At 41.3% G+C, this 17,054-nt stretch overlaps 1 protein-coding gene across 3 annotated transcripts in view; it reads left to right on the forward strand.

The window, feature by feature from the left end:
• Usp25 (ubiquitin specific peptidase 25) overlaps nucleotides 1-17,054 on the forward strand; it is a 106,519-nt gene that overhangs the window by 16,498 nt on the left and 72,967 nt on the right. For all 3 annotated transcript variants that reach the window (XM_052741025.1, XM_052741023.1, XM_052741026.1), the window contains exons 2-3: nucleotides 7,407-7,484; nucleotides 11,038-11,182. In XM_052741025.1, coding sequence (XP_052596985.1) covers nucleotides 7,407-7,484; nucleotides 11,038-11,182 — 223 coding nt within the window. The remainder of the gene's footprint in view (nucleotides 1-7,406; nucleotides 7,485-11,037; nucleotides 11,183-17,054) is intronic.

Genomic DNA, 17,054 nt, shown 5'->3' on the forward strand with positions numbered 1-17,054 from the left:
TATTTAATCTAACATTATCTGAGTATTTCATGCCAGCATAACTCTAGTTTGTACAGAGTTTTCATCTTTTTCACATCATTGTTAATGAATGAGTTGAGAAAATCTGGAGGAGACAGGAGCTGTGGAACTCAAAAGACCTGTTTTGTTTCCTGTCTGCATGTGTTCATCTCTTGAAGAGACTTCAGGGTGCTTCAGTGAGAATAACTTCTGGGGGAGTGGAGCACACACTAGGGTTATGAACTGGCAGCATTTAGAAAACAGTATTTTGTATGGCAAGGACATGCTAAACAATTTACTCCCCCCCACCCCCCACGACTAGTGATCCCCACTCTTTCATTCTCAACAGTTATACTGATGTTAAATATGGTGTTTCTAAGTCACCAGTGTGCTGACTGGGGCCCTTCTGCTCTGCCTGTGTAGAACTGAGCTGTGACGAGAGACTTCTAGTGTTAGCTGTCCCTGGCCCTTGAGTCCCCAAGGCCTGGGGGCTGGACTGGTACTATATGCCCCGAGAATTAGGGCTTATTGGAGTAGGCGTTAGAAGCAGAGGTCTTTGACTTTAGACATGCAGGTTGGAGGCTTGCAGCTGTGGTTTAACCACCACCAGTGGCTCCGGAATTTAGCGCTGCTGTAATCCTTCGTTTTCAGCAGCAGTGAGTGGAAAGAGCAGAAACCAGAAGGCAATCAATGCCTGCTAGTGTGTTAACACCTGGGTGGGCTGCGTATGGTGGGACCTCAGTTCTCGAAAAGGCTAGTGTTCCAGAACTGGGACCTCTCGTGCTGGGACGTTTGGATCTCTGTTGCAGGTTGTGTTACAGTTCTTAGGCTTAGGGTGCTGGATTCTTGGCTCCCGAGGCTTCTCTCTTCTTGGCCTCCCTCCAGTGAGTAGAGCCTGCACTGCGGTTTGTCTTTGGCTCTTTTGCTCACTTAGGTTCTGTCCCGGCCTGCTTTCTGGAACTCTGCAGGCCACCTTCCGTGGCTGCTGCCACCTTGTGTTAGCTGTTCAGTGTACTTTACTGAGAAAAAGATAAAAACTGCGAAGAAGACTCCTGCCTGGCGAGAAGCATTGGTAGCCAGTCTCTAGTCACACCAGCTGGTAGCACCAGAGAAGGACTCACTCAAAAAATGAATCAAGTTCCCTAGTGACTGTCTGCAGGCGGTGTGTAGCACGGTGATGTTTGGACCACTCACGATGCTGTCCTTGATGCAAGTGAAAGTTGTTGTTTGTGCCAATCAAGCCTGCTTGTGGTCCCTTTCTGGTTTGGATGCAAGCGGCTGCAGGGTCCAGCGGAGTGCACCGGGCTGGCTTTGCAGAGATTGCTGTTCCACGGCTGGTACAGACTGGGGTGCTCATGACTGGAGCAGGTCTTCAACTGCGGCTGTCTGTACTGGTCCTCTGCAGCTGTTGAAGTGATCTTGGAGTAATTGTATAATGTCCAGAAAAGCTGGGCTGCTCTCAGCTCCTCTGCTTGGTTGCCAGGAACCAGGTTTCCTGGCTGATGGTTCTTGAGGCTGGAAACTGTTAAGGGAGAGGCCTCCACCATTCTACTCTCCTTTTGATAGCTTGACTCATTCAAAGAGCATTACATGAATATTTAATCATAAATAGTAGCTGCAACTAAGTAAAGCTCAAAACAGAACTAGCAATTCTAAAAGTACACACCAACGTTTAGTAAGATTTAAGAGAGGCTGTTGCTGTTTCACTCAGGCCCCAGTATTCCGTAGGTGGAGTCCAGTGATCTCTTCATTTCTTACTGACACATTGAAAAGGCCAGCATCACGTAGTCAACTGGAGAGATAAAGGATAGGTATTGAAGTTGCCCTTGCTTCCTTATCCTTGGAGTGCTGTATTCTGCAGTAGGAGAGAAGGATATCATTGTGCAGTGAAAATAACAAGGAAGAGGATGAAGGCCTGTATGCATTTGGCATCCGTGCTTATTGATCTTTGTGGCATTCACAAACCACCAAATCTTTTGACTTCTGTCATGCCCTTTGGCCCACCAGTGGGAACAAGTAGAACCTGCTTTCTTCCGCTGTACAGCACCTAAGAAATCCATCCAAAGGAGGCCTGTGGACCTCAACAGTGGGCTTCAGACATAGGGATTGGAGTGAGTCCACCTTGCATCTGAACTTGCTAGAGGAGAGATCCTTATGCAGTATGCTTGTCGTGTTGATGAGAGTGAATCAAACCACAGGTCTGGTAGACGGGAAGTGTCTTAGTTACTTGTCTTGTTGCTTCAACAAGACACCCGACAGAATACGAGGAAGGACGGGTTGGTTTTGGCTCACAGCTTTCGGAGACACAGTTCATCATGGCAGAGGAAGTATGCTAAGAGGAACAAGAGTTGATTTGTCACTTTGTGTCCACAGTCAGGACGTAGAGAAAATAACGTGACCCAGCTTCCTTGCTCTCTTTAATTCAGTCCAGCACACTAACCCATGGAAGGGTGCTGCCCATTTAGGGTGAGTCTTTCCAATTCAGTTAACTTAATCTGGAAAATCTCTCACAGGCACCCCAGATTTTGTTTCCATGGTGATTCTAAATCCAGTCAGGCTGACAGACGAGATTAACCGTCACAGGAAGAGGAAGGTGCAAACCTTACCAGACAAACCGGAATCCTAATCGCACCAGAAACCGCAGCAATATAGACACAGCGGCAGGAGATGAGCGATGAGCACGCAGCTAATGGCAGAGGGACACCTTGGCCTGTCAGGTGGCTTCCCTTGCGGTTTTCTCCATGGCTTCCCTCCCCATCTCTTGTCAGTTTAGCTAAGAAAATCGTCTCTAGCTTTTCTCCCACTCACTCCCCCTTTCCCAATTTCCCATCAACTTATTTCCTCTTTTGTTCATTTTCAGTCAAAAATTGTGAAAACATAAATCATTGTGGAATTTTGGTAATGTACCAGACTGACTTCTCATAAAAAACAAAATACTGACCATATGTGGCAAAATTCCAAAGACTCTCCTTCTCTCCATATGTTTCTTCACATTTTTTATTGAACCCTGTATCAGGCAGCTATTGCCATAAAAATCACCTTAGGATTTGGTTGCATACCAGGATATGCATGTTCGCTGATTTACTGGTGAGCCACCGAGTGGCTCTTTTTCACATCTGTCTCAAATTGTGTGTGTGCGCGCGTGTGTGTGTGTGTGTGTGTGTGTGTGTGTGTGTGTGTGTGTGTGGTATTAAGTGCCCACGTCCTCCATTGAGGATTCTGTAGAACTGTTAGAGGCAGCTCCAACCGTAGACCTCACCCCATTTCTATTTGCATGCAGTTCTCTATTGTGCCATTGATAAGTGTTCATCTTCCGCGCCACAGGGAAATACGTCTTTAAGGAAAGGAACAGAGAGTAGCATTCATGTGTTTATGTACTATTTAGTATATTACCGTTCTAGCATAGTTATATTTTATAGCCGTGCATTCAGCATTAAAATAAAAGGTTGTTTCTTTATTCATACTGCTTCTAGGTTTATTTGCATAAAATCACTCGAGGCCCATTGTAAAAAACCAGCCTGCCTCCATTTTAGGCTTAAAAGCATCTATCTTATCATAAAGATAGACTAGGTTCATTCCTGTTTATGATTAAACCTCTGTTTTTTAAGGATTGGGTAATGCCCCACCTGTAACCTTAACTACAAATGGTTCTGTACTGCCTGTTCCAGGAATGGCAACAGTGTCTTTGTTTCAAAAAGTTATTTATAACTACCTTGCAACCCTAAAGGTTATATGACCCCTATGATTACCTTGTTTTGTGCACCTGTTCTGTTCTGTTTCCGTACCCCCATTTGGAAATCCTCTATCCCCATGCTCTATAAAGCCTTGTCTTCCTCACATCCAATGCTGATCTTTCAAACCCTGCCTTAGGGGGAGACAGTCCGTTTACATGAATAAAAAAGCTTGCTTTAATTAATTTGCTCATTGCTGTTTTAACTTTGGCACAGTGACTGTGCCTTAATCTACTGCCATTTCAACCATCAGTTGGGAATCTGCAGTTACCGGCCTGCTTCTCTAGCCCTGCACTCAGTTCGCAGCCTGGTGGGAATTCTGTTCCTGCAGGCACTGGCTCTGCTGCTGCCACTAAAGGTGGCTTTACCTAAATCTCTATCATTCTCTTTGTAAATAAAACTCGAGATCCAATGGCTGGCATGAAAACCTGCTAGCTCAGAGGGGTTGAATAGCACCTAGCTAACCTTCTTTCCTTGCTGATGTCTCCCAAAGACAGCGCCCTTCCACTCAGCCAAACAAACAAAAGCCACACCACTCCAAACCTCCCTACTCCTTCTGGTGCATCTCTGTCTCTTCCCGATGCCCTCTCGTGCTCTATGTTTACTTTCTGTTAACTAGTTGCTAACTCAGCCTCCTGACCCAAGGTTCATTTTATTTAACGCAAACGCAAACTCAGGGTTCAAGTGTGATCGAATATCCCCCAGTGGGTCATGATGATTTGGGTCTATGGTCTTTCTCCCTCATCCTAGGGATTAACAGTTCTTTCTGGACCAAGTCTCTGGTGGGATCTTGGCCTTTAGATTGTTACATATACATTAGGTCGTCTTGTTAACGTAAATGTTTGACAGCTGCTGTCTTTCTTCAAGGACATTTGGATTCTTCCACTTATTCCAGGATTGTGAAGATTAACCATGAACATTTCTACAAAGAAAATGATTTCCCTGGGATATTTAGTAATTTTTCTGAGATGCATGATTGAATAATTTGCCAGCGAGGAAAATACTACTTATGTAAAGAAAAGGTTGAGTTTGCAGGAGCAGTACATTGCAAATGTAAATTGCAAAAAGGCCCGTGGTGTTTTCTTTTCTTTTCTTTTCTTTTTCTCTTTTCTCTTTCTTTTTTTCCCCAACATTTCTCCCTTTTTTTTGTGAACACAAATGAAAAGTTTTAACTGTAACATAGTTAAGACCGTATACAATAAGAACAACTATCAAGTAAAGATTATATTCATAACGTACTGAATTCTAGTTCATTTGTTTCTGGTAAATTTAAATAAAATACTCCTTAGTCTATCCTATCTTAGTAAATCCAAAATTTTATACCTAATTTACTTTCTATCATATCTAAGTAAAACTGCAACTGTAACTTCAACTATAACTATAAACCTTCAACTCCATCAAAGGCCCCAGAAGGATATAATATTGTTTAAGTAAATAAAAAGTGCATTGCAAGCAACTTCCAAAAACTCTAGAAATGAGAGACACATCTGACTGCCTGGACAGTCACCCAAAGTTCCTGTGCAATGTTGGGGCATCCATCTTCAGCCTACAGGACCATAGTGTCTGGCAGGCTTTTCAATGAAGCAGGAAATTTGAAAGATCATCCAGCTTATATCGGCAAAGTTTGTTAGTCATTTTCCTCTGTCTCCTGCTGAATGTCTGGCAGTTTTTTTCCGTGAAGCAGGAATCCTGAAGGACCATTCCACCTTGTTTTGGTATTTTCTTAGCATGTTATATTCACTCTACTAAGTGTTACAGTAGAGAAAAGAAATTTCTGTATTTATGTTTATATATCTTTAACTTCTAGTCCTGGCTATTGATTCCATTCAGTTTTATTGCTGTTTTTCTCAATGCAAATCAACCAAAGAGTTGATAGGTTTAAAGAGAATACGGTTTTCTTATTTCCGCCTATAAACTGGTAGTTTGATTCTTTCATTGAGCTGTGGGTACTTCCTGGCGCTTTCTATACTTTCCTGTTGTATTTTAATATTTATTGTATTATTAGATATCCTTGTCATCTTAGCTACTTAATACAGTTTTTATGGAAATAAAGTTCCCAGATGGCATGGGGGATCCACTCAGTGTCTGGTCTAATGCTTCTTCCTTTTGTTGCTTTCTCTCTTTTCTTTAAAAGAGTTAATGAATCTTTAATTTCACTTTTAAAATGGCTTTTACCTGTCTGTAAACTATTTTCTCAACTTCTCTCAAGGTGTGAGTGGCTTGAAACTTTATTCTGCACAGTGAGACCTTAAGTAGAAGTCTTAAAGTTTTTGAAGAAGACAGGTCCCTTTGTTCTAGGCTGGTTTTTCCAGAATTTTAATGGATATTGCACATGGGGATACCAATGGAACAAACTTCCATGACATTCCCTCCCCCCCTTTGAGCCATTTGAAAATCAGTTGTGGACATCTTATACTGTCACTTAAACTTATCTGGTGTATTCCTAAGGAAAAAGATGTTCTCCTACTATAATACAAGTCAGGAATGTGATACTCATTAATGTCATCCACTGACAACTGTCACCCATGCGTCTCCATTCATCTCCACTGACACTCTGCAGGGAATGCAGTAGTGTTGGCCAGCCTCTCTTGCTGCTTTGTGTGGCAATACCTTTGGATTTCCCTTACAGCAGAGACTCACTCTTTGTCTTTGGTGCTATAGGTGTCTCAACAGATGATAGAACAATTCATTTGCTCTGTATTACTTGTTTGAGGCTGTCTGGTCATTCTTCAAGATTCGATTGAGGTGTTGTAGTTGTGACATACTGTCACAGGTTACAGTGTGTCGGGAGGTGCCGACTGACCTTTTGGCCTGTTACCAGTAATGTTAGCTTTGATTTCCTGGTTAGTGTGGACTGTCAGATTGCCCATTACAGAGTAGCCTTTTCTCTTTATGCTCTGTAGTTTGAAACTTTGAAGATAGTCCTTTTCTTAGCTAACCTTCCTCCAGTAGTTTAAGTGTCCCTCAATATTCCCAAGCCAACTGGTACTGAGTTAAGGGTAAGCCATTTTGAAGTAATAATTCAGGAGACCTACATTATTCTGGGGACTAAGCTTGTTTTCCATCTTACATATTCTATACTTTTATTTTAAGAAATAAAATACAAAGGCACGTAGTGGGATTGTTAATAGAAGATCACTGGAAGCTTTGGTAAGGGAGTCCTGTTGTGCTGTTCGGGTTAAGATATTCACTGGAGTAGTCGACTGTAAAGAGAAGGGAGGGATGGGTCAAGCCAGTTCAGCTTAGGATCTTTGTGACAGATCCTCCGGAGAATCGGATGATTTTCTTTTCATTGACTGGATCTTAGGACTCTTCGATGTATTTACTGGTTTACTGCACAGGCTGTGAAATGCAGATCTCCTAAACATCCCACTTCTCCTCAGACGTACGCCACAAACCAATTGTTCTGTTTTTTTGCTGAGACATCGTCTCAGGAGATGAAGATAGGGTGAAAACGTTAACTCAGTAAGGCTGCTTGGGAAATCATGTAGAAGTTGAGGTTTAGAAATACGAGAGTGGCATCCTGTTCAGAAAGAGTGGTGTTTTTATTTCGTATCTCTCAAATTCTACTTTGTCTCTCCTCTTTCTCTTTTCTCTCTTTTTAAAAAGAAAATCTTCTCTTTTTTTAAAATTTCCATTGTTCCTAATATAATAATTTTGATTTTTCCTGCCCTCTAGCACCAGCAGACATTTTTGAATCAGCTGAGAGAAATAACTGGGATTAATGACACCCAGATACTGCAACAAGCCCTGAAGGTATGGCTTTGGTTATAGTTTAAATCTGTGGTGTATTTTTGTCTCTGTTGTGTACTGTTTTAAAAGCTGAGTCTCTTAGTTAAGGGATACGATAAGAGTAGAGAGAGAAGAAAGCACTTTCTGATAAAGCAAGAGCCTCATTGCATGTGCTGCAATTCTAAGCATGGAAATTTTCAGTAACTTGAGGTTTCATGGTACCTAGGAGTGATGCATAACCTCTCTATAGTGGCAACTTTTCTTGCAGATTAGTGGGACATACTCCCAGTGTTGAATAATAATTTTAATAATAGTAATAATAACACTAAGATTATTATGTTATTCAACTGTGTTTTCAGATAAGTGGGGCTCAATAGGTGGGTTAGAATAAGAGGTGAATTCAGGAGGATCTCAAAGTAGAGAATCAGTAGAGTCTAAAGCTGACATCATTCCTAGCCTTCAATTAATCATGCCTTAAGGATTTTCAACCTCAGATTTCAGTAGTGTGTGCAACAAATCCAATGTGTCATTTCGGTTGCAGCCTAGATACACCCTCGTTTTCCCACAGAGGTTCTGAGATGAGTCAAGTCCCATGGGTAGTTCACAGTGAGAGTGATCAAGTGAATGGAGTATTTGCTGGAAATAGAACTCCATTCGAGCTCATCTGTATGTAACATTTTTATCACTGTAGTCACACATAGCTCCTGAGCCTTTGTAACTTAACTATGGGGGAAGAAGTTGAAATGGCCCCTGGTTCTAAGCCAGAGGGTCTTTATTTCTAGAGATAATTCACTTTTTTAAATGATTGTAACAAAAGTAATTAATGATAGTGCTAACAAACGTTTACTAAGCCCCAGACAGTTTGGACCAGGCAGTTTTCAGTTCCTTATGTGGATTTGCTGATTTATTCTTATATTTCCAAGAGATCAATACTTCCATTCCCCACTTCGAAGATGAGGAAATGGAGATGTTAAGTAAGCCACCCCACATCACACACACCAGTCTGTGCGAGAGTTGGGAGGGAGGCCAATCGGAGGTGCCCGAATAAGGCTGTGTCCACAGCTTTGCTGAGAGCTTTGCTTTGTCTCAGAAGGAAACTTGCCAGAAGGAAACTGATGAAACACTGTTACTGAGGGTGTTAATCCAGAGCTGTACATGCTGTTGTTAGAGGAAGCGAGGGTGCAGCCTCAGTTCTTAGGAGCTTGACATTTAGATGGTTGCCAGTCTTTCTTTCATTCTGATAAATACATGACTAACCCATTCCAAGTCTGTTTTCAGAAAATGCCTTGCCCAGGAGATCACAGAGAATGAGGCTGTAGCCCATCACTTTGCGATTGGAAATTTGGAGGGAACCCCCTCCATTTTTTAAATTTGGGAAATATAGGTCAAATTAAGTCTTGTCCACATTGCTTTGGTGTAAGTGGCTTTTTGTTCTTCACAAACTTTCATTTCAATTTTAGTGCTAGAGTAAATAGGACACTCAAACCCTAATTGATGGCCTGTATGATTTTTTAAGGTGTTTAGTAATGAGTTGATTCTCTTAGCAACATACTAACAAGTCCTGTGCCTTGGGAACCACAGTCAGTGATATTACGATCTTTAATTTGAAAATGCTGTTAGTTACTTTTCTTAATCCTGTGGCCAAATACCCAACAAAAACAACTTGGGAGGCCTGGAGAGATGACTCAGTGGTGAGAAGTCTTGCTGCTCCTGTGGAGGACTGGCTTTTGGTTCCCAGCACCCACATCAGTTGGCCTACAAACCATTTGTAACTCCAGCTCTAGCGGGTCTGACCCCCTCTTGTGGCCTCTGCAGGCACTGCACTCATGTATCATTCACACACATACACAGACATACACATGCCACACACACATACACATCATTTTTAAAAAGCCACTTAGAGGAGGAGGGATTTGGTTTGGTTCATGGTGGGGAGGTCAAGGCAACAGGAGCTTGAGGCTGCACACTCCGATCCTGGCAGAGCAGGCAGCAGAGTCCGGAAAAGGGGGGCTGAGTTATGCGTAAGTCCCTCTCTGTGCAGAGGTCTCTTTTCTCACTCAGCCTAGCTCCCTAGAAAGTTAAACAACTTATCAAACGGTTGCCAGACTAGTTGGGTACTAGTATTCAAACACAGGAGCCTGTGAAGAACATTTTATATTGAAACCATAACAAGAATCTATACTTAGCCATACAAACTAAATAGCCGCCAAGTTGTAAAATTCCCCGCTGTGTTTGGGGTTTCATTATATGAAGCAGGGCATTCAAAACACTTAGCACATTCTAGACACCTAGTAAATGCTTTGTCGACGTTAGCTATCATCACTGCAGTCCATTTTATGAGCAGTGTTCTTATCTGACAGTGGCCGATTGTAGATGTGTATCTTGGATGAGTCACTTGAGTCTCACAGTGGGCACAAAGGAAGCACACTTTAAAGCTGTGTGGCCTTCCTAGCCCCTCTCCTTTACTCCCTGCCAGAATGAGATTTGGGGCAGGCTTTGGTTTTTCTTTCTCTTGGTTTGTCGATAATTTTGCAATGATCTTGATTGCTGTATCATGCCTAACCCCTACAGTATTAGCAGTGATATGAGACTCCGCTGCTCCCATTTTCTTTTTAATACACGGCCAATGCAAGCTTTTCAAAATGAATGTCAATACGGTGTCCACAATGCTCTACTGGCTTTCTGCTTAAACTGCCAGGCCTTCTGCACCCTGGCTGCTGCTATGGAGATGACTTAGCTAACAGCTTAGTTTATTGTGCTGTCTCAGTTAGCTGTCCTGAGCTCGTATTACATTTTACTTATCATTAGCCTCTTGGGGAATTGAAAGATAAAACTGAGCAAGCCTCCTCTTACTGCTGTTCAGCCTTCCGTTACTTCTAAATGAACTTCAGCATATTTTGGTTAGCTGTGCTTTCGATGAGCAGTGGGGTGTGTGTGTGTGTGTGTGTGTGTGTGTGTGTGTGTGTGTGTGCAAGTTGTCATCTTGATGGCAGTGAGTATTTTTGCCTGGCAGTTCTCTGTATCTCTCCACACGGTCAAGCTCCAGTACCTCTGCTCTCCTAAGAATTCTTGACATTTTGTTTAAGTTTCTTCTAGGTGTGTATCCAGTATTCATGTTAAAGGAGCTGTATTTTAAGTACTCACTTTTCACTCTTACAGCAAAACCCAGAGAAAAAATTTTTGATTACTCATTTATTTAAAATTAGAAGTTCATTATTGGATTTTTCTAAATGGATAAGAAAGTAATAGGAAATTAAGAAAATAGAGAATTGATTTTTCTTTGTAATAGAAGTTTTAGTAATGAATATCAAATAGTGAATATAATTTTAAGAGAATTTATTTATAATTGTAATAGAAGTTTTAGTAATGAATATCAAATAATATAGTTTTAAGAAATGATTGTTGAGATAGAATGTATGGGTAGTGAGTCTTTACTATTTAGTTAGAGTTGCATTAAAATAAATTCAAATCAAAATGATTTCTGCTACAAAATGTTGCGGATAAAATTACATACATTTTGTGTGATTGGATGTCATTACTTCAAAATCATTGGCTCTTCCCTTCTTGATATTTGAAGGATAGTAATGGAAACTTGGAGTTGGCAGTGGCTTTCCTCACTGCCAAGAATGCCAAGACCCCCCCACAGGAGGAGACATCCTATTACCAGACGGCACTTCCAGGCAACGACAGATACATCAGTGTGGGAAGCCAAGCTGACGCAAGTAAGTTTTCCTTAATGTTTTATAGACATGGATTGAAATGTTTTCTCGATATTGTGTTAATTGTACCCATTAAGCAGAGGTGAAGCATAAACAAAAAATTAATGAATATAAACTTTTATTAGTGACATTTTTCTAGATTAAAGGCAAACAATTTTATTTAAGTTATATTTCCTTTTATGAGTATCTCATATAGAATACATGGGCTTAAAATATAAGACATCTGTGTGAATTATAGTCACAAAAAGTCTAGACTTTTAAGTGTGCAGTCATTTGTCAATTTCAACTTTCAGTAGAAGCCGAGTATTGCTTTGAGGGTGTAAGTTTGTAAGTTTACTATACTATAACACACACAAACATACACACACACACACACACACACACACACACACACACACACACACACACATATGTACACACAATCACTGCCCCCCCCCCAAAAAAAACCACCTGGGAGAGATGGAGACACCATGCACTCTCATTTGTACCTTAAGTGAAGATATATAAGAGATTTACACTTTCCCTTGCACACTTAAGTCAAAATATATGAGAGACTTTGCCCAAGGCCCTACCTTATCATTCGCATGTGAATATTCTCATGTAGCACTCAGAATTTTTCACTAAATACTGATATCCCCAATATGTTACCATGGTTTAATAACTGAGATACAGGAGGTATTATTAAAGTGTATGTTTGGCCATGGTTTTAGTCTTAAGCACCTCAAAATACCAAACTAGTATATATAAAAGGTAAGCACTTATTTTTATATGATAATAGATCTGAGGCATGAGAAAACGAACATGTTTGAGGAGCATTTCTGGTTTCCTTCTGTGGCTGTGAAAATTAGGAAAAAGTAGGGAGAGCCATTTCCCCTTCCCTTGTCAGGCAGGTAGGAGAAGTGCTGCTTGCATGAGATGGACCTTCTTCCTTCAGTCAAGTTTAGGGTAAACTGAGGTCTGCCCAGTCTTCACCTCTTAGCCTCAGTTTCTCCTGTTTTCTCCCTTACTTTATGCTCTGACAGTAATACAGAATGAGTCCAAGTTCTCAACACCCAGTGCCTCTTACTTCCTCAGAGTTTACCGTACTGTTCTTTTGGTCAAGAAGCATCTCTCACCTTCCCCTTTCTAGTCTTAGGTTATTTTGGTCTTGGGTTAGCTTAGCAGCTGCATGCTGGAAACCGTTCTCCCTGCCCTCTTGCTTCCAGCATCCAGAGTGTGCCATTAAGGACTGCCTTTTGGAAATCATTTGGTTGAACACTGATGCTACTCAATTTTGCACAGAAAAATCTTCTTCAAGACTAATGGAAAGGAATAAGAAAAAAGTTGAGAAATGTTTTGATGTTGGAAGAAGCTGGGAGGAAGGGAAGGGTTCTCAGTATACAAAGGATGTGTGTTTGAGAATGACATCCAGCTCTATGGTGAAAAAAGGAACTAATTACATCATAGTTTTTTTTTTTTTTTTTAAAAAGAAAACAGAAGGAAGAAAGCCAAGTGTAGTTTTTACTGAAGCCAAATAGTTAGAGATGCAAATTGGCAAATAGTCCAATTTTGTGCTCTAGTTGGAGAGGTCAGATTTTAGAAGGACACTTGCGAGCTCTTGCTGTTAGTGATATGTTTCTGATGCAAAGATCCGTGGACAGAGGGAGAAAAATGGAACTGGGAGGCTGTCATAATGGAAGGCACATTTGCTGTGCAGAAAGAGAAAATAGTCCTTAAGCCAAGTGATAGCACCTGCTCAAGACCAGTGGAAATGCTAGCGGACCCCAATGGCGACTTGAATAGGTTCCCTTGGAAAGAGCTCAGCCCACGTTCAGAAGGCAGATGTCTCCTGATACACTGTACAAGACTTTCGGTAAGGACCAGTGAAAATGCTAGCGGACCCCAATGGCGACTTGAATAGGTTCCCTTGGAGAGAGCACAGCCCATGTTCAGAAGGCAGATGTCTCACGCTACCGCCCCCCACGTGTGTATGTGTGTGTGTGTGTGTGTGTGTGTGTGTGTGTGTGTGTGTGTGTGTGTGTGTCTAGAAAAGTATCCTATAACTTTACTTTTCACTTGGAATAAAGGGTTTATAACTGAAGTTTCTGGTTGTATCTCGGCCGATTGTCACTTTGAATGCCTAGTTGGCTGCTGTGGTTTCATTATAAAATGTGCTGTCCTGAGCTGGAGGCTCGCTGGGGAGTGTGTCCATTGCCTAGACTAGTGGTCATCGAGACACAGATGTGTTGAAATTTGATGGAGTGCTTGCATAATGACCCTTTTGGTCACACTTTAATGCCATTACTTTGGGTTGCAGTAGTTGTATCCTGTTTGTGAAGTTATTGAAAGCATAGCAGTTGTTAGGAAATAGTCTTGATTCAATAAGCCTAGTAAGCCTGTGCAGTGAGTAAGAAGAGATCCACACTCAGCCGATTGTTGAAAAGTACCTTTGACTGCAGTTGTTGAGAAATGAAGGAATTCTTGTGCATTTTCAGTTTGTATGGGCTGTAAACTTGTGCATGGGAGGAAAGATGCAGTTGTTACAAATGAGTATGTAAGTGCGTGCAGACTTGCTCACCAAACTGAGTATAGAAGGAATAACAGTGGCAGAATTCTCAGAGTGTGGAATTTCTCCAGGGACTGATGTGAATGAAATGTTTCACTTTTGAGCGCTTTCTCAATTTTATTTGAAGTACACTGGTATTTGAAACTCCTCCACAGTCTGTTTCAAATATGGCAAAGTTTTATTTTTAATAAATTATTACTTTCATCTTTCTTTTCCTCAGCCAAAGCTTGAGGGTAAATAAAATCCTGCTCCCAGCCTGTCAGCTGCTGGTTTCAGTGCTGGCAACAATCTATCCTCTGACCTGAAAAACTTATATACTGACTATACCACTGCAGTTATGCAAGCTGGCAAATAACTCTTTGTACCCCAGTGTCTCTTTTTCTTTAGAAAAAGAAACCACAATCTTTCTAGAAGTCCTACATGGGGCTGCAATTGAATTTTTAGTCATGCATCTTCTGACTACCGAAGGCAATTGGAAGTTATGCCACTTGATATGAAGAACATTTATACTTGTGTCCCCTCCTGTAATATTGAAGAAGTAATTATCTTTTCAATTCCTTTAATAAGAAAGTCATCTCATATTTCTAGTTTTGCCTTTTTTTGCTCTTATTTTTGAGAGAAAAGTTACAATTTCAAGGAAACTACTCAGAACTTCAGTGTTACTGTACTGGGTGCCCTTTTATAATATTCTCTACTGTAATTTGATGCCATATTGCATTCTGGGAAGAGGCTCAAATTATTTGCAATATATTTAGCGAAAATGCTAGACCTTTTCATAACTTGTATAATCCACACGATGTTAGATAGCAAACTTTCAAAAGAAAATTTTGCTCCTAACTTAAGTTTGGAATGAAGCTATATGAGATCTTTTTTTTTTCTTTTTATAAATATTTTTATTTTATAATTAATTTAATTTTACATATCAGCCACAGATTCCCCTGTCCTCCCCCCAGCCTTCCCCCACAATCCACCCTCCATTCCCACCTCCTCCAAGGCAAGTTCTCCCCTGGGGAGTCAGCCCAGCCTGGTAGATTCAATTGAGGCAGGTCCAGTCCCCTCCTCCCTGCTCCAAGGCTGAGCAAAGTGTCTCAGCACTGTATGAGATCTTTTCAGTTAAAAAAATTAATGAATGTTAGGGGTAGGGAGACAGCTTAGTGAGTAAAAGCACTTGCTGCACAAATATGGGGGCCTGCATTTAAATCCCCCAAATCCACATAGAAAGCCTCTGTGTAACTCGGTGCTGTTGGGGGCAGAGACAAGAGGATCACTGATCCTTGCTGGTTTCCAGGCTAGATCTAGACTTAATGACAGACAGACCTTTTCTCATGGGAATATTGTGGGGTATAATTGGGCAGGATACTGACATGAATCTCTGGCTTTCTGCACACATATCAGCCCTTATCACATATACAACTAAATTGGACTAGATTACAGTGCATGATATTGACTATTGTAATTGTAATTGAGTCAAAAGAGAAACTATGATATTTTTGGGTCTTGGCACACACTGTCCTAGCCATGACTATACATAGTTCTGCCCAATTTGAAATTTAAAAGGAATATTTTTATACCACGACTATTAAATTGTTTTACAGGACAAAAACAGTATATGTCCACCAGAGCAAGATGCACTACAGGTGATCAATCAAAATATGGATCAAAAGATAAGAGGGATTTGGGTAGGTAATCATAACATAGAAAGTAATACAGCATTATTAAGCTTTAGAAAACCTGGTTAATACATTGACATGAGTACTAACTGAGTAGTAGCTCTTCAAACATTTGAATCGCAGCAGGTGCCTAGCTTCCACAAACCTGAATCGCATTCAAAATGAGAAACCTTTGAGGTTCCATCCTAGAATTTGGATAATGGCTAGGTTGTTTTGCCAGGGTGATTTCAGGCCCAGATGGTGACAGTACAGTGCTTCTGTTCTCACGTCTAAGGATTTTATCAATGGACTCTTACATTTTTCCATTCCTCACATTTATTAAAAACTAACTGTAGGTAGAAAAAAAAAACAATTCAATGAAAGTTAACACTCTGTCTAGAAATTTTTATTACATAAAACTATTTTGGTCATTCATCAATAGTCAAAGTTAAGCTTAGAAATAGGTTAGAACAGTGTGGTGATGTGCAGCTGGTTCCATGCATTAGGTTAGAACAGTGTGGAGATGTGCAGCTGGTTCCATGCATTAGGTTAGAACAGTGTGGTGATGTGCAGCTGGTTCCATGCATTAGGTTTGAACAGTGTGGTGATGTGCAGCTGATTCCATGCATTTGATTAGAACAGTGTGGTGATGTGCAGCTGGTTCCATGCATTAGGTTAGAACAGTGTGGTGATGTGCAGCTGATTCCATGCATTAGATTAGAACAGTGTGGTGATGTGCAGGTGGTTCCATGCATTAGGTTAGAACAGTGTGGTGATGTGCAGCTGGTTCCATGCATTAGGTTAGAACAGTGTGGTGATATGCAGCTGGTTCCATGCATTAGGTTAGAACAGTGTGGTGATGTGCAGGTGGTTCCATGCATTAGGTTTGAACAGTTTGGAGATGTGCAACTGGTTCCATGCATTAGGTAGAACAGTGTGGAAGATGTGCAGCTGGTTCCATGCATTAGGTTAGAACAGTGTGGAGATGTGCAGCTGGTTCCATGCATTAGGTTAGAACAGTGTGGAGATGTACAGCTGGTTCCATGCATTAGGTTAGAACAGTGTGGAGATGTGCAGCTGGTTCCATGCATTAGGTTAGAACAGTGTGGTGATGTGCAGCTGGTTCCATGCATTAGGTTAGAACAGTGTGGTGATGTGCAGCTGGTTCCATGCATTAGATTAGAACAGTGTGGTGATGTGCAGGTGGTTCCATGCATTAGGTTAGAACAGTGTGGAGATGTGCAGCTGGTTCCATGCATTAGGTAGAACAGTGTGGAGATGTGCAGCTGGTTCCATGCATTAGGTAGAACAGTGTGGAGATGTGCAGCTGGTTCCATGCATTAGGTAGAACAGTGTGGAGATGTGCAGCTGGTTCCATGCATTAGGTTAGAACAGTGTGGTGATGTGCAGCTGGTTCCATGCATTAGGTTAGAACAGTGTGGTGATGTGCAGCTGGTTCCATGCATTAGGTTAGAACAGTGTGGAGATGTACAGCTGGTTCCATGCATTAGGTTAGAACAGTGTGGAGATGTGCAGCTGGTTCCATGCATTAGGTTAGAACAGTGTGGTGATGTGCAGCTGGTTCCATGCATTAAGTTGCTTCAAGCCCATTAGGCATATTCTAGTAGATATGGACCATGGGAAGGCCTGTATAATTTTTTAAATTTATTTCATTCCTTTT

Source organism: Peromyscus californicus, unplaced genomic scaffold, assembly GCF_007827085.1.
Source record: "Peromyscus californicus insignis strain IS unplaced genomic scaffold, ASM782708v3 Scaffold_16__1_contigs__length_79575227, whole genome shotgun sequence".
In the NCBI taxonomy this organism is placed as follows: Eukaryota; Metazoa; Chordata; class Mammalia; order Rodentia; family Cricetidae; genus Peromyscus; species Peromyscus californicus.